Raw genomic sequence first — 23,474 nt, 5'->3', positions numbered from 1 at the left:
TCACTCCTGGCAAAGGTGGGGTGTCCTCTGTTCCTGCTGAAGTCAGAGGAGGTGCAGGGTGGTGAGTGCATCCTGCTGTTGAGGCCACTGAGATGTGAAACCCATCCACAGTTCTGGCAGTAGRTGTGATTTAATGCACACTTTTGGACCCCCTGTGGACAGAAAATTCTTTCAGAAATGAACTCTGTGATTAGGAGTTCATTTCCTTTTCAGAGATACAGGACATGTGAGCATGTTTATATAAAAATCAATGCCAGAGTAAATACTGCCTTTTGTTCAGGAKTAATGTTATTCCAGTGAAGTTAAAAGAAGGAGATGTTTAGCTCCAGCTTGGTGCCACAACATTCATTGCTTACTTTGTTTCTGTCTTTTCTTTCTGAGGGGTAGAATGATGAGGTCCATAACATTTTATTTGCAAAATCAGGTCACAGCTGCATTCGGTTTTGTTCAGCATGGCTGTGTCACTGTGCAATGAGATCAAAAAGCTGTGTCTTCCTGGTTGAAATGCCATGACCATGCTRGCCCAACTACACTGAGAGGGTGCATGGAGAATTTGCCTAGACTCTGAGTGATAAGGTGTGATGCAATAAGGTGGGATGCAAATGTGATGGGGCATGGAGCTGGACGAGCAGATGGTGCAGTTTGCATTTTTGCAGGAGGGGAAGTCTTAGAACCTCAGGGGAACCTGAGGAAAATCAGAGCAATATCCACCAACTCCTACTGGGTCAGTGTTTCCTTCTCCTTTTCTGAACAAAGAAGCATAACGTCTAAAGAAGTTCACACACCATGTGTGGCCTTGGCTCCACTGAAATAAATATTGAGATGTGCTGTTCTTTATGGAAAGTTTGTTTGATATTATGCTTCAATAATTTTTTTCCATATTTTACTTTAACAGCGACTTTGCAGTGTCAGTGGTTCCTTTGCTCTTTGGTCTTCTGTGAGTTAAAAMTGGCAGTCAGAGAGAGACCAGGCAGTTGAAACTTACCATGCTTCCTAAAAAAATCTGTCCTCCTGACATCTTGTTTAAGACAACCAAGGTGAAGCTTAGATGATGAATATTTAGTTTTATCTTCCAACTTTTATTTCATTTTTATTTTTAGGAATTGAAATATGGCGATGGTGTCCCAMTTAGAGGGAACAGGGATCTGGAAGACTGCTTTGCACAGGCAAATGACCAAATGGACATCTTGGATGGGCTGATCAGGGAGATGAGACAGATGGGCCAGCCCTGTGACATGTACCAGAAAAGGTATTGTCAGAGAAGGGTTGGGGGTGGGAATGTGACTGATAAATGTTCATGGTATCTCAAGTGCCCACTTTCCCTGGTGTTGCAGGATGTGACAGAAAACAATACGRTGGATTAGCAAGACCCAATCTTCGTGGATGTGCTAACATGGAGAGGGACCTTGCTGTAATATATTTCTGATAGAAATCCCATGCCTTAGTTGTTCCCATGAAATCTCAGTCAGTACATTTTTTTCCACAGCAGTTGCTTTCAGCACTTTGTTTTGAATAGCTGGTGGTCCAATAGGAGAGGTAAATTGCAGTGTGTTTTCTTTGTGTTTTGCTCMCAGACACTGAATGGTTTCTTCCCTTTCAGGCTGCTTCAGCTCCAGGAGCAAATGCGTGCCCTGTACAAAGCCATCAGTGTTCCCCGTGCCAGGAGGGCCAGCTCCAAAGGTGGAGGCTGCTTCTCCTCTCAGAGTGGCTCGGGCTGGGATGAGTACACCAAACGTGTCACAAGYGAATGTTTGAGCTGGATGAGGCAGCAGAAGGTAAATCTGTGCAAAGCCCAGGGACAATGCTCAAACCTGGTGGTGTTTATGAATGGCACCTCATATATAGTAATGTTTTAGATGCCAGTGGAAAAGTAAAAGTACACATGAATGCTCGCATATTATYCCAAGTTCCCTTTTTCCCCTAGTATTGTACATATAGTAAATTCTCATGGAAATCCAAACATGGATTTGGGTCTTCTTTTGCAGAGGAAGGTGTGGAAGCTAGATTTGAAAGCTAAATGAAACACAGGTGTTAACATAACAAAAGGCACTGGCGTATTTGTGTTATGCTCAAAATTTCCCTCCTTCCTTCCTTCCACAGATTTCCTTTGATTCATATTTATTTTAACCAATTGCACAGATAGGGCCATCCTCACAAATTTAACCATTGTCCAGTGTTTCAGAGTTGTTCTTCCCCTTTAGTCTGTCTTTATCACAGGGAGGTAGAGCTGATTGTCATGGGACTAGGCTTTCAGAAGCCAGTGCTGAAAAGCACACAGAAGTGCTGAAGTTACTATTTATTGCATTCTGAGAAGAAATTTGCCAATTCACAGCTGTTGCTAATGTGATCTGGAGTGGAAAACACACAGTGAGAGCCCACATTCTGTTTTTGTGGTGCTGAGATGAAAATTGTGTGTCGAAGTAAAAGTTGTGASTTTGTGGTTATACAGCCTTTCCTGAGAGACAGGTAGGGAGGATGGAACACGGTGGCTGAAGTCACACTTCACAGACTCCTTGTAAATTGATTATCTCTCTTTATTAGGCTGTTGCTTTGCGATTCTGTCATTATTATCTGCGTTTGGCATTTGCCAGGTGGCTCTTACACCAACCAGATGAGCAGGGTAGAGCACTTTAGAGTTGCAGTATTTTTATGTGAGTGCTGGTCACAATCTAGTCTTTCAGTGCAGCATGTTTTAGGGAAGGGGAAGGGAGATGCACTCCTTGAGTGGTAATGTGTGTGAGCACTGTGCCTGGACAGCAGCAGCAATCATTATTGCTCTGCACTATGTGAGAGGAGGCTGTCAGACCTGCTGTGGCTTTCAGGAGTGATGTTGGACAGACTCTGGGCACACTTCCAGCCAGGAAAGACTGTGAACATGCTGCACCTCCCAAAGACACCACATGACACCCTGCTCAGACACCGCTTGCTAAACACAGGGAGCATGAGCAAGTGCTTTGGAGCTGAGTTCCCACACTAAACCTCTTGTGAAAGTAAAAGGCTGACCCTCTCCCTGCCTTCATCCCTGCAGCAAAGCTGAGGTGGGGCCAGTTTCCCACTTACCTCACTGGGAAAATTTATTTTGARCATGCCACCATGCTGCTTCTTTCCATCGTGCCTTGCTGAGTCCCATTACTTGCTCCCATTGAGATTAGATAATGTTTCCCCTAGTAAAGTGATGAGATGTGGGAAAAGGTTCAGAGCAGCTGCAGTCTCTTGCTGTTTTCTGTCTCTTTTTTTTTTTTTTTTTTTTTTTTTTTTTTTTTTTTTTTTTTTTTTTTTTTTTTTTTTTTTTCTGGATGGTTTGCTGATAGAAGAATCAGGTTGTAGGGAGTGTTGGTCAAATTTCCAGTGCAGAATTAGGGAAAGTGCAGTGAAATCCAGACAGCCTTTGTGTGCATATGGCAGCCAGCCATGACTGCCACTGTTGCTGAAGTCTCTTTAGACTGTTTAAATATAACGAGAAGGGTCAAAGTCCTGTAACTTTTAAATGGGTGAATGAAAAATGGTTTCGTTTCTTGGATCATTTTCAATGCTGCCTTTGAACCCCTATGCTTGGGTTCTGCCTTTATTGTCATCTGTTGACTCATAGAGATTTGACTCCAGGCTGGTAATTACCTAATTCAGTCCCAACCCAAGATTAAGATACCTATTTCTTTACTGGGCATTCAGGCATTCAGACAGAGTCCTAGTGTGTCTTTGCAGCATGAAAGAAGATTTGGAGTTTTAGGAGCTGAATTTAGAGCTAGGTGGCTTTTAATATTTGAAGAAAATGAAACAAGGAACTGCAGTCAGTTTTTGTTAGTAATTAGCAGGTGTATTACTGTTTTTCAAGGCTGTTTCTAGAGGTTTTCACTTGGCATCCTGCAATAAATGTTGCCAGAATTCAAGACAACACATTTTCTAATCATATCAGTTTATCTTCTGTGTATTTTTTTCATTTAGTGTGACTGCATCTAACTGAGGTTGTTGAAGTTTACATGAGCAAAATTAAAATGGAAATCTGGTACTGGGCTATAGAACTTTACTGGGCATTTTCGCATGAATTGCATGAATAGCATTGTTTGATAAACCCGTGGTTGGTTTTCAGGGTGATTAGAATGTAATTTTACTGTAGAATGTAAAATAACAGTTTGGTCCAAAGAAAACCAGAAGAAAATACACTACTGAATGTGCTTCATCTAGTCTAACTATGAACAACCGATATTTTTTTCTTATTTTGTTTCTTCTGCTTGGGAGCCTGTCACACAGATTAATTGATGGCAATTTAGAGAAATTGTAACTCCCTATTCAGAACTTCTGTTTCAGTTTCACTCTCTACTCATAGTTTGTTTTCAGTTCAAGTCCTTTATGCTCTGATATAGGCAGTAATGTTGGAAATGGAAGTACCAATCCTGTTTGTTTCTCCTAGGTTGAAATGGAGCAAGTGAAGTGGGGGTTTGATGCAGCATCCATTGAGCAACAAATTGGCGAGCACAGGAGAGCTCACAATGCCATCGGAGACTATCGCTGGCACCTGGACAAAGTCAAAACAGACCTGGTAGTTACTATCCTCCCTTATGCATTGCTTGGTCCTGGTTTATAGCATTGACTTAACGCTGTCCCACTGCAAAAAAGGAATGTTGAAAAGTTCATCCTCTCTTCAGAAAGCATTGATGTCACKATAGYAACCACTTTCAACTCKKRTTCCTCGATAATTTAGTATTTCACKTCTTTCCTCAGATTTTTAAAATGAAAATTTGGTAGGTAACGATTTATGTTTTTGTTGTTGTGCACCAAGGTAATAATAAATATTACCATATTTTTTTTTTTGTGAGAAGAATGACGAAGAATGATTATTCCCACTTGYTATCTTGGTATATTAAACAAGAAAGTGAAAGAATAAGATGGGTGCTCAGATGCAGCCTTGAGTCTTAATTGTTTTTTCTGTGAAAATGCACGAATTCTGGGCTAAGCTTAAAGCAGCCCAGCAGTTAGGTATAGGAGAGAGGAGGATTATTTAATTTCCATTCATCTTCTCACTTATTTGGAAGGAGAGAGTTCAATCTAAAGAAAAGACACTCTGTTCTGGASCCCTGAYCTCTCAACCAAGCTGAAGAGTAAAAAGGATTTTACTCCCTTTTCCCTTCTGCTTCAAATRGGAAAGGTGATAATCTGCCCTGTGKAATACCAGCTCCAAGGTGGGGCCAGGGACCCAGCCACAGAAATGGGATTGAAATTTAGAGCTATTTGCTCACATTGTAATTTATACTACTTCATAATCTCCAAAGCTAGCTCTGGGACTAGTTGGTCTAGGGTTAGGGTTAGGGTTAGGGTTAAGGTTAGGACTAGATGGTCTAGGAGTTTGGTGCAGAAGGAAATCCAGTTTTGAGTGTAGTTTTGGTACTACAGGGATTATGTGTAGGTTTGGTTATATGCTAAGCATCCATGAAAGTAATAAATGCATCCAAGCCTTGGTTTTATACTTCCTGAGTCATCCAGTAGAGCAAATCTGCTACTGACAGATGTCTCTTGCAGGCATTTGCAGGTTACCACCTGTAATTATTATATATTGACATTGTAAAGGAAATACYAGCAAACAGGCAACTTGTAAAAGGCTCACTAAGTATTTTCTGTCTCTGTTTCAGCGGGAGAAGGCTGCGGTTCATCAGCTGGAGGAAGAATATGAAGGCCTGCTGGTGAGCATGAGATTTGGTCATTTCTGCCATTCTGTTTGCTTTATTAACACCTGCATGATGAGCAAGGGACACTTCAGGTTTTGACAGAGTGACAGATTCATATTTAAATAATTCTATTCTGCAATAAACTGAAAGTGCTTTGTAGTTTCTGAGAGATTCTTTTTGAGTCATGGACTTGAGATTAATTCATTGCCTGGTGTATAATGAACTTACTCTCACCAGGAAGTTTCTAGTTTGCACCTGGTGAAGGGAGCTGATTACTAAGCAGGTGAAGAGTAGAACTCCCTACCTCCTTAATGGGAGTAAATGTAGTGATGAATTTATATATATAAGTATATGTATATAAAAAGTTACTCAAAGGTGGGATTAGAATCAAATTCTTTGTAGGGTTGTGCATCTTCTTTGCCATGGATCTTCATGTAAAACATTGAGAATCTTGTGCAAATGATTTATTTAGCCCTTGGCATCAGAAGCTGATCCCTGTGCTCATTTCAAGCAACAGGATATATATTATGATGTGAAAACAGAGAAAGAATTTTTTCATAAASTGTCATGTGTGCAACAGGTGCTGCTGTAACATCAAGGCTGTACTATGAGCAGCAAATACAAGTAATGTTAAATATTCAGACATTTCTTGTACTTCCCTCCATGCATTTTTGCTTGCCTGCCTACATGTCTGCTACATGTGTATTTGAAATTACTTTCAGAAGCTGCTGACATTCATTTTGCATTGTTCTGTGAATTCTGACACATTGTCCACTGTCCATTGCCAGCAGATTTCATGGTTCARTAAACCCAGGCACATTATCTGCTGTCCATTGCCTACAGGTGTGGGGTTTACTTTCATTTTATCTAAAAAATAAAGCTGTGCTGTTCTGTGCTCTTTGCTTCCCTTTCTCCACCCAGCTCAAGTATTTATGTGTTTATGGCTTCTCATTTCTGTACTTCCTTGCAGAAATATTCCTTTGAGAGAATGGATCAGCTTCGCCAATTCCAGAACCTCATCCAGGCCACCAGCAGAGAGATCATGTGGATCAATGACTGTGAGGAGGAGGAGCTCCTCTACGACTGGAGTGACAGGAACACTGATATTGCCAGGAAGCAGGAGTCCTTCTCTGTAAGACAGCTSAATCTCCCCACGCTTTCCATGGGCCTTCTCTTGGAATAGTCAGGGAGGAGCAGCCTGTCTTAGGAGAGATTCATCACAGGGTGTTTTCTCACTCCTTTGAATTTCCTGGKKTTTTTTWATTAGCATTTTTCAAGTAAGAACTATGTGATGACCTTTTGAYTCAAGAMTGGACRTTTTCGGGAAGCTTTCGCTCCCCTTCAATGAGTTGTCATGGTTTATTTTGACCTTGGAAAGTAGCCTTCTAGGTGCAGTCCACTATGGACTAGTGATCACATATGGCTTGTGCACACTGTTGTGCTGGTGTGCCAAACTAAGGGACTTGAATCAAGCAGTTTAATTCTCCCTCTTAGGGCTACRTAGGCATTAGAGGTCCCTGCATTTGGCCCTGATTATCTGTCACCAGGAAGCAGAGCTGTGCTCTCTTCCTCTCATGGTTCTGCCAGCATCACGCTGAGTGCACGGTCAGACACAGCTTGCACTGCTCCTTGCTGTCTGTGGGTGTGTAGGGAAATCAAGCATATGTGTTTGTTTAACCAGTATTGGTGCTGATTACCAAATTGAAAAGSGAATGAAAATTCCCACTATTAAGGAATTGCGTTTTTTTAAAGTTGCTTTGGATGTTCCACGAYGCAGTAATTTTTGCTTCCATCATTCCTAAGAAAGGCAGAACTTTGTGTGCTTTGCTCTGTGAAACAGCAAGCCTAGAGACTAGAATTGAGATGATTGCACCTTCATTGATTCTACTGTCTTCTTAATTAACTTCAGTACACCTAATGGAAAACTATACTGTTAGAAGGGATAATTTTCCATTATCACAAATATCTGGGAAATTTTAAGCAAATCATCCAGTGTARTGTACCTTTGGAGCTTGTTTAATGCTGTGTTTTGGTTGTTTAGAAACGGATGAGTGAACTTGAGCTTAAAGAAAAAGAACTCAACAAGCTAAAGCAGGAAAGTGACCAGCTAGTGCTCAATCAGCATCCTGCTTCAGACAAAATCGAGGTAAGTTAGACTTTGTGTGATTTCGCTTTTTCCTATAGTTTCTATGTGGGAAAAGTTAATGATGAAGCTCCATATACAAAGTGCTGCATTTGGTAGGCAAACTCTAGAAGAGGTTGCCTGCCAAAAATCACGTCCATTTTACCCAACTGTGTAAGCTGCTTTAATAAATGTTACTGCCTTCCTCTACAAACCTGGCCATTAACAGCTGCATGATGATAGATGCATGTAAAAATTAATTCTAAGCTTAGGATATAGAATCTGAGTGTATTGAAATTACTRTTTCTGGTTTGAGTTGACTACAGTGCAGTGCAATTTATGATAGAAAGGCATGTCATTGTTCTGCTTAGCAGGCCTGTTTTGAAAAAAGCCACACCTTTTGTTGAGGGTTTATATTTAATCCAGGTGCAAATACTTCCTGCTGAAATTCATAGTGCCTTTCTACAGCTTAGCCAAGACCGTTTTGTTTTCACAACTCGGTGTGCACTTACTTTTTAATTAAAAACAATTTGGAAGACTTGATTTTGTTAGGAAATCTGTAGTTGTGGTAGCTTTAAGAGTGCCCCAGAGCCCTGAAACTGGAAGAAGCTAAAAGGAAACAAAACGAATACTTTCTGCTTTTCAGTGTTACCAGGGAACAGTTCTTCCTTAACTGCAATCATGTTGTGTAAAATCCTATTTTCCTGTAGTCAGTTTCTCTCTTAAAGCAAGGATCCTTGTAAGCTCCAGCAGTGAAATRAAAGTTGTGTGTAGTTTTTTAAAGAATATGCATTAAGACTGCTTGAGAATTTTGAATTTAAAAATAACCAGCATAAAAAATCATGTTTGGAGGTGTTCCTTGGAAGGAGAACATGGCAGTTTGCAGCTGAAATGCTTTATTTGCACTGCTCTTTGTGTATTTCACCCGTTTTTGTTAACACACCTGGGACTTTATGTTGACCAAACAAATTCAGGTCATGAACAGATTTCTCTTTGTGTCTCACAAACAGGTATTTAATTARTTTCAGTTTGGTGAGTGCTTAGAAGTTGCAAAACCATTTGAGTTATGTTGTTCTGGTGTGCATGAATGTGTTTTAGCAGATTTTTCATTTGCATTTATGTGAAATGTAGATAATTTTGCTTGAGTCTAGGTGTGAGAGAGGGATCAGTGTGGTGGCCTGASTTGTGCATATTACTGTTTTTCTTAGGCCTACATGGATACACTGCAAACTCAGTGGAGCTGGATTCTTCAGATCACCAAATGCATCGATGTCCATCTGAAGGAGAATGCAGCCTACTTTCAGGTGAGTAGTGATGTGGCGAATCCACACTTCTCTTTTAAAAAAAGTGTGATTCCCATCACCGATATATTTATTGTTCATAGCACACCGCTGCCGTGTTATAAATGGCATTGAGCCAGAGGTGAACTGGGATTTCTTGTTAAAGGAGTCCATCAATTTTTAGCAGATGTTTTTAAGAGCTATGCACAGCCAAATTCACAGCTTTTCTCTCGTAGTTCTTTGAAGAGGCCCAAGCCACAGAGTGCTACCTGAAAAACTTACAAGACTCTATCAGAAAGAAGTTCATCTGTGATAAGAGCATGTCACTGCAGACTTTGCTGGAGCAGATCAAAGAACTGGAGGTACTGTCACACTCGCCTGACAAGTTGTGTTCTGCTTTTCTGGGAAATCATCTGCCCTCCTTACATACCAAATGTAAATCCAAGTGCACTGTTTAAATACAGTGCTGTATGAACTTGACACCATTATGGTATGTTCCTGCCCATTTCTTAGGAAAGCCTACAAATGGATCAGTGTTGTTTTAGCTTGTTTAATACYGTTTGGGAAATGTGATTTCATTTTAAGTCTGGAACAAAAAATTCCCAAGTTTCTGACATCCTAACAAATGAAAAAGGAAAAAATACTTCTATTCTTCMGTGGTAGAATAGATTTTGCCTCAAAGGATAAGTGCATTCAATAAATTATTTATTGTGTCATTGCATCACTGTAGTCTCTTTGAGAGGATATAACTCAGTTTTTTTAGCTGTTTGCTTATCATGAATAAAGTACTACAGTCCGAAATTGGAGGAAAATTGGAGTCAGTGATGCAAAAGGCCAATCGAAGAAGTCAGGTTGGAGAGTGTAATTATCACCCTTTTTCTTGGTTAGCATTCATTTTGTTAGTTTTTTGAACTTATGCCTGTGTTTCTTAAACATTACTTTAACCACATTGAAGATCTGTATGAAAAAATGCTATGCAAATTTTGCAAACTTTGCATCTTGGCAGAGCTGTAAAGATGTTTMGTTGGATGTTTCTCTGCCCTTTTTAAAATTTCCGGTTTACATTGTAGGGCAGACTTATCCCATTGATGAACTGCAATAAGTTTTGCCTACTATAAGCTCCAGATGTATCCCTTTCTTAATAAAACAGTGTTAACCAGATGCCATTCCTTTTTAGGATAAATTTGTAACATACAATTAATCTTTGCAGAATGAACGAGAGAGAATTCTTGAATACAAGAGGCAAGTGCAGAGTTTGGTGAATAAATCCAAGAAGATTGTGCAGCTGAAGCCACGTAACCCAGACTATCGAAGTAACAAGCCCATTATCCTCAAGGCTTTATGTGACTACAAACAAGATCTGGTATTGTATCCCTTTTTGGCTGAGAATGAGCATCATTTAAACTAGAACTTGGCAAATTACTTAGTAAGCAAACCACTTGGCTGACAGGTGTAACCCTTTGTCTGCTTTYGGTCAGCTTGAATGTCTTTGACAGAAGAAGGCTCTGCCTTTCTTGCCATTATGAAGAAACAAGCCAGGTTCTGATTGGTTAATAAATCSGGTCCAAAATATTATTATTAATATATTAAACAGCATTAATACTCATATTTCAAATTAGCGCAATCAGGTCTTGTCTATAATARGATTAAAATTGTTATACAGATGCTTCCCAGCATCCACACCTTTTTTTTTGGTGACTGCTCACCTTTCCAGTGTCTCTTCAGATCTTTAGGTGAACAATTCACCTAACGAAAGGTGAGGAATGTAGTTAGTAATTGCTATCCCAATTTTTTTTTCTGGATGGAGTATGAAATGAATGGTGATGTTTTTAGTTCCTCCTCAGTACTGAGGCTGCTTGGGTTTAGTTCTGTACTTTTTCTTTAACAGTAAACTTAGATGCACTTTCTGCTTACGTGCTTTTTCCTGCACCATGGCCACACCTGTGGCTGCAAGGTGTCAGAATTTCTGGCAGCTGGGGCTGGTGAATCTGGCTCTGCCACACTCACTCCCAGTCTCTTTGCAAATAGGGATGCAGCATTAAACATCCTTTTGCCTCCAGCTCACTGGCTTAAAGCCATGCATGGTTGCATGGCGTACTGGGCCATGTGTCCACGTTCACTTTTCCGTATCTGTCAGGGCAAGCCCCAGATCTGATGACCAGCCTGACTGGCAACTGCTCAGAGTGTTCTGTGGCTCACACTTGGACTTTTTTGGGTTTTCTTTTTTGAATGTGGAAACCAGATTCAAGGAGAAGGGTTGATCTGTACTGTTCTCTTGCCCCAGTATGAAGGTGAGATGTGCACCCAGACCTGGCAGCTGGGAAGCACTCCCACTTCTGTGATCTAGGTGCATCTTCCTTTTCTGTCTCTTGTGGAAGCCCCCCCTTACTTAACTAAAGAAAACCCTTATTCTGTGTCCCCTACAGAAAACAGTGCGCAAAGGAGATGAGTGTATCCTGAAGGACAACAATGAGCGCAGCAAGTGGCTGGTGACTGGCCCTGGAGGAGTGGATATGCTGGTGCCGTCTGTCAGTCTTATCATCCCACCCCCCAATCCATTAGCAGTGGATCTTGCTACCAAGTGAGTAGCTGCCTGGGTTTGGACACTCGCCMCTGGGATTAGAGTTCACTCAAAATACCAGCCAGCCACAAAATATGTTCTGTGTCTTGATCAGAGATCACTTCCCCTGCCCCTAAGGGTAGGGGATTAAGGACTAGACCCTTGACTTGAGGAAGCTCCCTTTACTTCCTGGGATCTGGGTTGGAGTCTAAAAATATTTAAATGATAATGTCTGCAAGGTTCTTCTCATCTGTAATAATGAAGGTAAATTAGTTTCCAAGATTTTKTCAAATAGAAACTGAGCCATAACGTGCTCCACATCTGGTGGACATTTCTTGGGATGTTTTGTAGCTGTGCTACAAGGACAGGTGCATTTTGATCATGGATTTTCTTTTCTCATGCCAGAATTGAGCAATACTATGAAGCTATTCTAGCTTTGTGGAACCAGCTGTATATCAACATGAAGAGCCTGGTGTCCTGGCATTATTGCATGATTGACATTGAGAAAATCAGAGCGATGACTATTGCCAAGGTAAGACACCAGCTGGCCTTGCCTGCAGTCTGGAGACATCCATGGCCTGATATCTGCTGTCCCACACAGACCTTGCAGTATCTTGTGCAGATGCATGTTCTACAAAACCATGGGCCTTGCTTTTGATGGGTTGCACAAACACTCATGTATATATGGAAGTTGTAATTTTATTAAAGGAGAAGCAAAGTGCTTTCCTATTCAAACACAATATGAATAAACAGGAAGATTAGGGAATTCATTACATTCTAGCTGTTCTTGTTCCCACTGTGCAAGGGCATAAGAGGTAGAATTTCARACTGTTCTAAAGTTTTGAAATGATTGTAACAAGAATAGATTAGTTCAGACAATACTCTTAACACCACACTTTTAGAGGCAGCCCGGTTAAGTTTTATTCTAAAGTGTGATTACTTTGTCTTTTTWATGTGTTTATTAGTTTGTTCCTTAATGATTAACTAGTTGTAAAACTTCTCCTATTGCTTTTTTAAACTTCAAAATTCCCTTCTGTATTTCAGTTGAAAACAATGCGTAAGGAAGATTACCAAAAAATAATAACTGACCTGGAGATCCATTATCAAGAATTCCTCAGGAACAGCCAAGGCTCAGAGATGTTTGGTGAYGAAGACAAACGAAAGATCCAGACTCAGTTCACTGATGCTCAGAAGCACTACCAAACCTTGATCATACAACTGCCTAATCAGCCACGACAGCCACAAATAGGTTTGTAGTCTTCCTGGCTTTTGTAAAGTTTGGACTGCTTGGGTTTCTTTGGGTTCCAGGGGTGCTGGGTGCTACATTCTTTTTATGTGAAAATGTTCTCTTCAGAATACAAATGGGAACATGTTCAAGAGCTGTTCTGCTGTCTCCCAACATAATAAAACTGGCCATGTGCAGGGGAAGATTTTGTTCCTTCTTCCTTAGGAGGAGGGAATCTGGGAATCCTTAGGAGGAGGGAATCTGGGAATAGCCCTCCAAAGTTTATGGAACTTGCTGGTACAATGAGAGGAATTTAGTCCATTTGGTACGTTTTCAGTTATTGGGAAGAAAAATCTCGCTGCTGCATTTCAGGAAGCAAGTTTATCTTTTCGTGAAGGAGAGATTTTACTCTCTGAAGCAGCTCCCTAAGGGCCCAGGTCTGCCTGTTCCCAGTTCTAAAGATCAACTGAGTGATTGAATCGCTTGGGCACTGCAATGACTTCCTACATGTGGGTGCTCTGTCTCTGGCAGTTGATGCTCACCTGATTCATTTTACAGTGGTCCCAACTGAGAGCTGTCCCGTGGGTTCCTCAAACACCATCATCGTTAACGAGAGAAACCGAGAGCATGAGAAGCAGGAGGCCTGGCTGCTGATGGAGCTTCAGAAACTTCGGCGTCAGATCGAAGCTTCTGAGGTTCAGATGGTTCAAAGAGCTCCTCTTGGAGTGGATCAAGGGGCTATGCATGACTTTTCAACCAGAATAAAGGACTTAGAGGTAATGGTGAATGCTTTCTTTTGAGCATCTCTGTGATGCAGAGCATATTGCAGTTCTGTTTATGATCAGCTAGGAAAGACACACGTCCTGTGCAGAAAATTGTCAATTGGAAGCTAACCATGATGATTTAGCTTTTAAGTAGAAAAAGTTGACTCCTGAATTTTAGAAGTCAAATTCTGTCACACAAGGAATACAGAAAGAGTGGTGTCAAGTGGCTATGAGTTCATGTTAAGCCTCATCCAAAGTAAAGCACCATTAAAATGCTTTTGCAAGGATTTAACCTCACTTAACCACCTACCTGTAAAGTGCTGTCTGTGAGATACAGACTGGATACATGAGACTTACAGAGTCTCTCCTGCTTCTAGTTTTTTAGCTTTGTAGGAGACCAGGGAGAGAAGATAAGTACAAAAAGATTACAGGTCCAGCATATGAGAAATTCCTGKGAGGCCATGAGGTTGCAAAGGTCTCAATGGCAGAAGGACCTTGGCATATCAGAGCTGAGTTTTGGAGTGGAGATACTCAAAAAGAGATATTATCTATTGTGGACTATCAAAAAAKAAACTGCTCAATATTTCTTGCCTTGAAGAGAGCAAGCTCAGCCACTTCTTCAGTCCTCAGTCAAGCTGGTTCTGTAACAGCAGACTRCTTGGATAAGGAGACCAATTCTGCATGTGCTGTGGAATGATCATTCRGTCAACCAAAGATGTGTAAACCAAGCATTCTCTTTTTCATTAGGGTGTGCAGAATGACTCTCAAATAATGGCTGAAACCCTCAATAAGCACAAGGATTTGCTGCCTAATTTCAGAGGCTGTGAGAAGTATGTGTACTTGCAATCAGAGATAAATGCCCTCTTTCAAAAACTGGAAAATATTAATGGTGTTTCTGCTGGCTACTTAGACAGGTAAGTAAATTGAGGCTATAGCAATAAATACTCACTTTGTCGCTTAATTCTTAGTCCAGAAAACTGCCTTTTGTTACCAGTAGTGTGAAATTACGCCTTCTTCTCTGCAAATTGTATACATGTTGATAGAAACAGACCCTTTTGTGAATTTCTTCTTTCTCTTGGTAGACACTGAAAAAGGAAAGTGAGACTTGTGGGCATCAGAGAATGTTGTGTTGCCTATTCTCTTTAGCCAATCATCTGCAATTAATTAAAATATCACCTTTTCTTTCCTAGTCCATAACAGATTTGTCTCGTATAATTTATTTTAGCTTGAATGCGCTGAGGTGTCTGCTTCAGGTTATTCTGCAAACAGAAGATGTGATCAGAGTTTTTGAAGTCAGACTGTCTGAAGAGGAGACTGTTCCTTTAGATCTTGATAAAGTGGAAGCTTATCGGGCTTGTCTGAAGGTGAGGGACCAAAACCCAAGGACACAGCAAAGCAAAATTCATACTGCCAGCACAGATCTGTTGAGCTTGGAAAGTCCTTCCACAGCCACAGGAGATAGAAATGCCAATCCTATTGTATTTTATGTATAGACATATAATGTTCTGTAAATCAGGCCCAGCGTTGCGAGCTGGTGAGGGGAGGGGATTGTCCCACTCTGCTCTGCTCTGGTGTGACCTCACTCAAATCCTGTGTGCAATTTTGGGTGCCACAAGATAAGAAAGATATAAAGTTATTAGGGATTGTCCAAAGGAGGGCCAWGAGGATGGTGAAGACCCTTGAGGAAGCTGTATGAGGAGTGTCTGAGGTCACTTGGTGTTTTCAGCTTGGAAAAGAGGAGAYTGAGGGGAGACCTCATCAAAGTCTACAGCTTCTTCACAAGGGAAACAGAGGGATAGGCACTGATCTCTTCTCTGTGGTGTCCAGTGGCAGGACCCGAGGGAACAGCACAGAGCTGTGTATATAATAATAATACAATAATGTAATAATATAATAATAACTGCTTTGCTGAGCACAAAGTTGTCTTGCAGATCTCATCTTTTATGTGCCTTTATCTGCTAGTCCTTTTGTGTTCTGAATGCACTTGGGAGAACAAGAACCCTTTTGTTATTTTCTGTTCTTATGTTTAGTAGGGAAAAAGTRTGTATGTGTATGGAGCATAACCAGGTTACCTTGCTATCATTTTAAATGAGAGCTGCAGTTCAGTTGCTGGGAGTTGTTCTTAGCTGGCGTAAATTTGAACTACACAAAAAAAAACCACCAAGCCAAAATGCTTGAGCATTTCACTGAAGGAAGGCTGTAGCCATCCCTGTGATTGGGGGATGCAAGGGGGACCACTGCCTGCACTACATATTCCATTTGGTGATACATACGGTATGCGAGTATTTGTACATAAACAAGTGTGTTTGTGTGCTTGTGTGTGAAGAAACATCTCCAAGGAAGATTAACACATTAAAYTAAACACACTTTTAAGCCAAACTGTGTATCAAAGTAGATGTTTCACTTTAAATAGGTAAAGTCCAGCTGACATCACTRTACATACCTTGCTGAGTTACAAACRTCTTTAGATCCCAAYACAGTGTTAATGCTGTTAACTTGGTTAAATAACAGTATCTTCTCAAGAATAAAATAAATGATAGCATTTTGGTTTTTTCTCCAGAAAATGAAAGCAGACCTAAATATGAAGAAGTCACTWCTGAATACCTTAGAGAATGAGCTGCAGAGAACACTTCAGATTCACTCTCAGTCTTGCCAGTCATACACCCTGTATGACATGGACATTGGAAAGTACTGTGACAAAGTTACTCAGCTGATAGACCGCTGGCAGAGGGCTGAGAAGCAGATAGATAACAGGTTTGTTCATATTTCCACAGCATTTTCCTTACTGCTGTTTCTACCAAGATCATCTTGTCAGTGGGTCTAAAAGAACTGATGTGCACTAATCTTTGCTTCTGAAGAACAAGTGGTGACTTCAGGGCAGTAAGACTTGAGCAACTTCACAAGAGACTGTGCAAGACCAAGCAGAAAAATGTAGTTAGCCATAGAAATGTCTATGCTATGTGCTAAGGAGTTGTTCCTATTTTCTTTTTGTTTTTTTTTTTTTCTTATTTCTTCCTAATGTTCTTGGTTTAAGTCTTCCAGACAGCATTTTCCCTCTCAAAAAAAGCATCCATGCTTATTCCTTAACACCCYATACCTGGGGGTTAAAAAAGTAACRCTAAGAATTAACTAACAAAGTCGAACCTTGATTCTGAATCTTGAACTGAAGGCATATTCTGATTGTTTGGGGGGAGGGGTAGAGATTGGGTATGTTTTATTTGGTATGTTTTATTTTGTTTTTATCTGAGGACAMAATGTAGTCCTAACTGGTTGCTGATTGTTCTGTGAAAATTGAGAACAAGAGTACTGAAGTCAGCAAACTTGACTTTTACCACTGCAGTTTTATCCATTCCTCACTTTGACAGGAAGGCCCAACCTCTGTATTACAGCGTTACTCAAAAGTGAGGTGTTAAAAACCCATATTGGGTGACTAATAACAAGTACAATTCTCATTTATTTAAAATTTTTGTTCAGAATATACTTTTCAGAGCTTTCCATAGTTTTATATTAGTTTATTTCTGTGTCTTATTTCTGAAAACTGTGTTAAGACAGAGAAAGAAAATGGACTTTCCATTTTGACAGGTTTTTCCCATTTTTTTTCCCCCTAGATCATGGGATTTAGAAAGGCAGATCAAACAGCTGAAAACCTACCGAGATCTCTACCAGTCTCTGTGCAAGTGGATCTGTGATGCCAAGCGCCGGCAGGATTCTATTGAATCCACGAAGCTGTGTGATTCCAACACTATCATGAGATACCTACATGATCAGAAGGTATGCAGCACCTGAATCARTTGTCTTCAATTACCTGAATTTTAAATTGTTTTGTTATACAGAAAATACCAGTATCAATGCAGTCTGCAATACAGTGGCTTGTTTTGAATTATAAAGTATGCAAGCTACCAAAAAACACCACATATATAGAAGGCAGGAGGGAGGAAATACGATTGTCTTTATTACTTTCTGTCAGCACTGCAACAGATTATGAACAAGACTGGTTTTGGCTCCTGTACGTTCATTGACACTTTTACACATCAGCTTTGAATTAATTCAAGGGACTGTAAGTTGGTGAAACTTATGGGACAAATTACAGCACAAAAATAAAAAGGAAGTAAATACATCTGAGCTAAAGTCAGGAAACTCTCACTACCCACCTCTAGGTTCAGTTGCTGGGTGCTGTTTCTGAGAACAGCCTTCTCATGCCCAGAGARCTTGCAGTTGTAAAAACTGTCCAGCTACAAGTCATTTCAGTTCTCAGCCTTGGGCTGCAGCAGTCTCCTGCCACAGGTGTTCTTTCTGACAGAGGCAGCATGTACAGGAGGAAATACTGGTAAATCTTGCAGGAGTGTTTCACAGCTCACTTTCTCTTGACAGAACTTGCACAGTGAAATCTGTGGGAAGCGAGACAAAGTCGAGGAGCTTCTCAAGCATGCAGATCAGTGCTCAGCTGCAATTAAGGTACTTGGATCTCAGCATTTTTATGGGGTGTGGTTTTCATGGTCAGGCAYATCCTATTGTCTCTGCTCTGCTGACGGTGAAAAGTCAGCTCCCTGATGTCTGTGTACAGAAATTGCTGGGGTAACGGATTTCTGAGTACAAAATGCARTAAAAATAATTTGTCTACTTGCCACCTGAAGACTACAGGATAATGCAGTAGATACCAGTGAGAGGTTCTCTTCAGGTGAACCAAAGCCTCTTTCTAGCCAGACCAAACTTYCCAGTCCACATGTTAAAAAATAGAAGGAAATCAAGAACAGATTGGCAACTTGTGAATTAGGTCTGATTAGAATGTGATCTAGGAGACAAAAYAAATGCAGATTAGCAGAGGGAATGGTATGCAATAGCCATGAAAACCAATAACGTAGGGAAGGAAYGGTTCTGTGGCCCTTGCATTTTTATGTCACCTTTATATCTGTGCTTTCTCCAGCTCAGTCTTACTCTCTGATGAGTGACAAAGATCTTGCTATGTTTGTGATGTGGCATGTGTGATACGAAAGAGATGCAGAGACAGCTATTTCTGATGAAGTTTTAATTGATAACAATACTTAGACCAGTTGCTCCCATGAATCTTTTTCATCTCTATGTAGTCCTCAACTAAGAGAAACACTTATCTTGTTTTTGTAAAATGCTTGTTCTCTTTTTCCCTTGTCATTCTTCTCTGTGAATCTCCACAGGGGTACTTGAACTGATGAGCTTCTGTTTATGACAGGGGATCATCTGTACATGGTTAGAAATATAAAAAAGGGGAAAATTAAGCTTTTCATTAAGAAAACAAAACCAAAACAACACAAAACTTTGCATTTTCTGAAATACAGATTTCCAGAGAATTCCTTGGCAGTTGCTAAATGGGTCTTACTTTTCCTCTTGTTTTTCAGGATTATGAACTGCAGGTTGCTTCCTACAGTTCGGGATTAGAAACATTGCTCAATATACCTATCAAGAAGAGTGTGGTTCAGTCCCCTTCAGTGCTGATTCTACAAGAGGTATCTTTCTTTCCTCTCCATGAGTTTTTTGAATACATTTGTTTGTCCGTGTGAGCCATTGAGAGCCATACCCAGCTGTATTCTAATACTTAGCAGCGTCACTGGTAACGTGTGCTAAGCACGTAAGCACAAAGAATTAGTGCAGAATAGTCATTGTGCTGTAAAATCAGGCTTGGGCTTGTTTAAGCAGTAGATAAGCCCTCAGGAATTTACTTCATTCCTRTGCAGTGTCCACTGCATACATATTGTGAGAAAGGTAGATTTGTGCCTCAAGTGATTTAGTCACTTTCAGCCTGGGAATTAACTGCTGTTAAAAGTTTAGCTTGGGTTGCTTGTGACTGTCAGACAGGAAGAGCATGATGAACCAGGGGATGAAGGTTTGAATTTAATCACATCAGCCATGGGAGAAAACAACCTTAAAAAAAAAAAAAAAAGTGTGGATTTTTCAGAAGGAAGGATTYACACATTTAGAGTCCTCAGAAAATTGTGTGAATTTGTGAGGAGAAGAATTTGCTTTTTACATTTTCAGTGCTGTGTATGCTCAAGTAGATTGGAACCCTTTAAACGGTCTGAACGTAGGTGTGTTCATGTCGACTCCAGTTCAAGCTGCTAACAATTCTGTTTCTTTTCAAGGCTAATGAGGCTCAGTCCCGCTATATAGAGCTTCTTACAAGATCAGGAGATTATTACAGATTCTTGAGTGAAATGTTGAAGAGCATGGAGGATTTGAAGGTATTCTCACTCTTTTATTTTCTTTGCCTTATGTTTTTATCACAGATTAGCAAACTATCACTGATCAGAGGCAGAAAATACAGTGTGAAATAGCCCACAAAACTATGTTCAGAACTCGGAAGTGTCATATGAAGGAGGCATATTAGCAGTGTTGTGCATCTTCTGTGAAAGAGTACAGTATTTTACAAAGTGAMCCCCAAGGTCATGTCTGAAGTGAGGTAGAGAATTGGTCTCCTTGGTAAATAAGGAGGTGCTCATCAAGGCCCACGAGCGATCCTTCCCTGCYGATCCCAGCTTTGGCCTCAGTGAGAGTACAGCTACCTCAGTGCTGAAAACTTGCTCCTCACAATCAAGGGCACTTCATTTTAGACCATATTCTAAAGTGTTTCAAAAGAAGCAACTCCTGATTAGATATAGCTCAGTGAAACAGAGGGGCCCMTTTAAGAAGTTGCACATGTGGAATGTGATTTTCACCTGTTTGACAATCAGGGAGGTTCTAAAGGTGACTATTTCATACTTCACTGGTGAACTTTTGATACACCCTATTTTMCTATCAATAATGCACCTCCCTCCTCCCTCAAGTATATTTTCCCTCTGAAAGTCATTATATGCTCATTTCCAAGTAAGGTTTGACTCTAAATAAATAAGGATTCCGGAATTTTTCTTGGTAACAATAAATTAAAAGATTTCTCACTGAAGCAGCAAAAATATTTAAGTTGTCAGTGTTGCAAGTTTATATTGTATTGCATGCGATGATTTTGAAATAGTTGTTACAAATATTTATGGGAATATTTCTRTTTGTTTGTTTTTCTGCTATCCTGTTGCAGATGAAAAACACTAAAATTGAGCTCCTGGAAGAAGAACTCAGGCTTGCTAGGGATTCAAATTCAGAGACAAGCAACAAACATAAATTCCTGGAGCAAAATCTGCAGAAGTACCAGATGGACATTTCTCAGCTCAAGGCAAAGCTGATGAGTTTGGAAGAGATGAARAGACAAGCTGAAATGGATGGAAATTCTGCTAAGCAAAACCTAGACAAATGCTATGCCCAAATAAAGGATCTAAATGACAGAATAACCAGGTTGACTTATGAGACCGAAGATGAGAAAAGGAAAAGGAAGTTGYTGGAGGATAGATATGAGCAGCAGAAGAATGACTATGACCAGTTGCAAAAAACAAGACAAAATGAGAAAGACAGCCTTGGCTGGCAAAAATTAGAGTCTGAGAAGGTCATCAAGGAGAAGGAGTACGAGATAGAAAGATTAAGGGTTCTTCTTCAGGACGAAGGCACACGGAAGAGGGAGTATGAAAATGAGCTGGCTAAGGTAAGAAACCAGTTTAGCGAGGAGATGAGTAATTTAAAGAACAAGTATGAAACAGAAATTAATATCAAGAAGACAACAATCCAGCAGATAGCTGCACAAAAGGATGATGATGCAAAAGGCCTCAGAGCCCAGGTTGACAGACTGACAAGAGAGAACAGAGACCTTAAGGATGAGATCGTAAGGCTGAACGATGCCATTCTGCAAACAACAGACCAACGGCGGAGGGCAGAAGAAGATGCCCTCCAGCAGAAGGCTTGCAGCTCTGAGGTGTCACAGCAGAAGCATCAGTTAGAGCTGGAGCTGAAACAGATCATTCAGCTTCGTGGGGAAGACAATTCGAGATACAAGCAGGCTCTTGAGGAGGCTGCCTCAACTATTCAGGATAAAACTAAGGAGCTGGAAAGGCTAAAGCTTCAGCTTCAGGAAGAGGCTAAAAGCCGATGGGAACTTGAAAATGAATTGGCTAAGGTAAGAAACAGTTATGATGAGGAAATTATTAGTTTAAAGAACAAATATGAAACTGAGATTAATATCACAAAGAACACAATTCACCAGGTCACCCTGCAAAAGGAAGAGGAGACAAATAATTATAGAACACAGCTTGATAATGCCATGAGAGAAAATAGGAATTTGTGTGAGGAAATAAGGAGACTGAAGAATACAATAAGTCAGACAACTGATAATCTACGGAAAATAGAAGAGAATGCTCAGCAGCAGAAGGCAGCTGGCTCAGAGCTTTCTCAGAAGAAACAGCAGCTGGAGATTGAGCTAAAACAAGTTATTCAGAGGCACTCWGATGAAAGCATGCGGTACAAACAGTCACTTGATGATGCTTCTAAGACCATTAAGGAAAGAAACAAAGAGATTGAAAGGCTGAGAAAGTTGTTGGATGTAGAAACAAGTCAGAGGAAAGAAGTGGAGGATGAGAACAGTCAGTTGAAAAGAGTCCAGTTTGACCTGCAGAAAGCAAACACAAGCGCTACTGAGACAATTAACAAGCTGAGGATCCAAGAGCAGGAACTGGCCAGACTGAAAATTGACTATGAAAGAGTTTCACAAGAGAAAAAAGGCAGGGATCAAGAAAGTGCAAAGTTCCAGAGCACTGTAAAAGACTTGCAGATCCAGAAACATAAGCTGGAGGAGGAACTTTGCAGACAGAACAAAAATTTAATGGAGGAGACATCCAGGAGAAAAAAACTGGAGGAGGAAATAGAAGGCATGAGGAGATCTCTCAGAGACCAATCGGTTAAAATAACTAATCTCACACAGCAAATAGAGGAAGTATCTATTGTAAAGAAGAGGAATGAAGATGACCTTAGACACCAAAGAGAAGTATTAGATGGTCATGTGAGAGAGAAGCAAAGATACATGGAGGACATACGGAAATACACATCTGATATTGAGACTTTACGTCGCCAGTTGGTCCAAGAACAGGAGCAATTAAAACAGGCTCACCTACGATATGAGCACTTACAGAAAASCTCTGAGGAAAAAAGCAAAGCCTTGAATGAGTGCAAAATAGAAATTGAAAGRCTTCAGTCTCTCACCGAGAACCTTACCAAGGAACACTTGTTACTGGAGGAAGAGCTGCGAAATGTTAGATTGGAGTACGATGACCTCAGAATGGTCAGAAATGAAGTTGATGAGAAAAATACCACCATTGCTGAACTAAAGAATCAGCTTCAGATGAGCAGCAAGCAAACCCTGGAACTTCAGGGGTTGCTTAATGATTTACAGAAAGAAAGGGAAAAATTGAGACAGGAAATTGAAAAATTCCAAAAGCAAGCTCTAGAGGTATTCACACGTATTTTGATCCCGGCTTTACTGTTTCTCACATATATAATTAATTGCAGTGTCCATTTGAACAAATTAATTCACCCTTTGCTGTTTGAAGTCACTGTACTTGTGACTAACATCCCCTTTATGACACTTCCTCKTGTTAATTTTTAAGTAAAAATGGCAGGATTTGTCCACTTCCTTAGCCTCTTTACTCCCTGGGAACTATTCTAGGCATCCATAAGTTGTCTCATCACCTAGGAGTGCCTTGTCTTCAGCCCTTGCCCCAGAAGAAACTTGTGCTTTGTGCTAGTCTCTATCAAACCATCCTAGGGGACGATGAGAACACCTGGAGCACTTTAACAGCCCCCTGATGGCTGTGTGCTTCCCCAGGCTGTTTCAGCAAGGATGGGTTAAAGCTATCCTTTGAGGCTGACCTGAGCGCAGTCACAAACTAAACTGGCTAAAAACCCCACAACCAACAAACTGCCAAGGTGATGATTAGCTGGGTAAGATGTTGACTGCAAGTGAGGATTAAAAGTCATGTTGT

General features: G+C 40.5%; 1 protein-coding gene across 3 annotated transcripts in view; it reads left to right on the top strand.

The window, feature by feature from the left end:
• The window catches only part of DSP (desmoplakin), a 38,690-nt gene that overhangs the window by 10,277 nt on the left and 4,939 nt on the right, over positions 1 to 23,474 (top strand). Inside the window, exons 3-23 of one of the 3 annotated variants that reach the window (XM_057369122.1) lie at positions 1,101 to 1,249; positions 1,601 to 1,775; positions 4,409 to 4,537; positions 5,625 to 5,675; positions 6,631 to 6,792; positions 7,702 to 7,806; positions 8,991 to 9,086; positions 9,299 to 9,424; positions 10,273 to 10,425; positions 11,489 to 11,643; positions 12,028 to 12,154; positions 12,667 to 12,871; positions 13,406 to 13,623; positions 14,359 to 14,525; positions 14,837 to 14,975; positions 16,172 to 16,365; positions 17,220 to 17,382; positions 17,983 to 18,066; positions 18,984 to 19,091; positions 19,725 to 19,823; positions 20,651 to 21,148. In XM_057369122.1, the coding sequence (XP_057225105.1) occupies positions 1,101 to 1,249; positions 1,601 to 1,775; positions 4,409 to 4,537; positions 5,625 to 5,675; positions 6,631 to 6,792; positions 7,702 to 7,806; positions 8,991 to 9,086; positions 9,299 to 9,424; positions 10,273 to 10,425; positions 11,489 to 11,643; positions 12,028 to 12,154; positions 12,667 to 12,871; positions 13,406 to 13,623; positions 14,359 to 14,525; positions 14,837 to 14,975; positions 16,172 to 16,365; positions 17,220 to 17,382; positions 17,983 to 18,066; positions 18,984 to 19,091; positions 19,725 to 19,823; positions 20,651 to 21,148 (3,303 nt within the window). Of the gene's footprint in view, positions 1 to 1,100; positions 1,250 to 1,600; positions 1,776 to 4,408; positions 4,538 to 5,624; positions 5,676 to 6,630; positions 6,793 to 7,701; positions 7,807 to 8,990; positions 9,087 to 9,298; positions 9,425 to 10,272; positions 10,426 to 11,488; positions 11,644 to 12,027; positions 12,155 to 12,666; positions 12,872 to 13,405; positions 13,624 to 14,358; positions 14,526 to 14,836; positions 14,976 to 16,171; positions 16,366 to 17,219; positions 17,383 to 17,982; positions 18,067 to 18,983; positions 19,092 to 19,724; positions 19,824 to 20,650; positions 22,943 to 23,474 lie in introns of all 3 variants that reach the window. The other 2 variants (XM_057369120.1, XM_057369121.1) reach the window with 2 other exon arrangements.

The sequence above is a fragment of the Malurus melanocephalus genome, unplaced genomic scaffold, assembly GCF_030028575.1.
Source record: "Malurus melanocephalus ecotype Western Australia unplaced genomic scaffold, MMel_1.1 scaffold_103, whole genome shotgun sequence".
NCBI classification, from domain to species: Eukaryota; Metazoa; Chordata; class Aves; order Passeriformes; family Maluridae; genus Malurus; species Malurus melanocephalus.
Note: the sequence above shows the minus strand (reverse complement) of the source record. Positions and strands in the feature narration are given on the sequence as shown.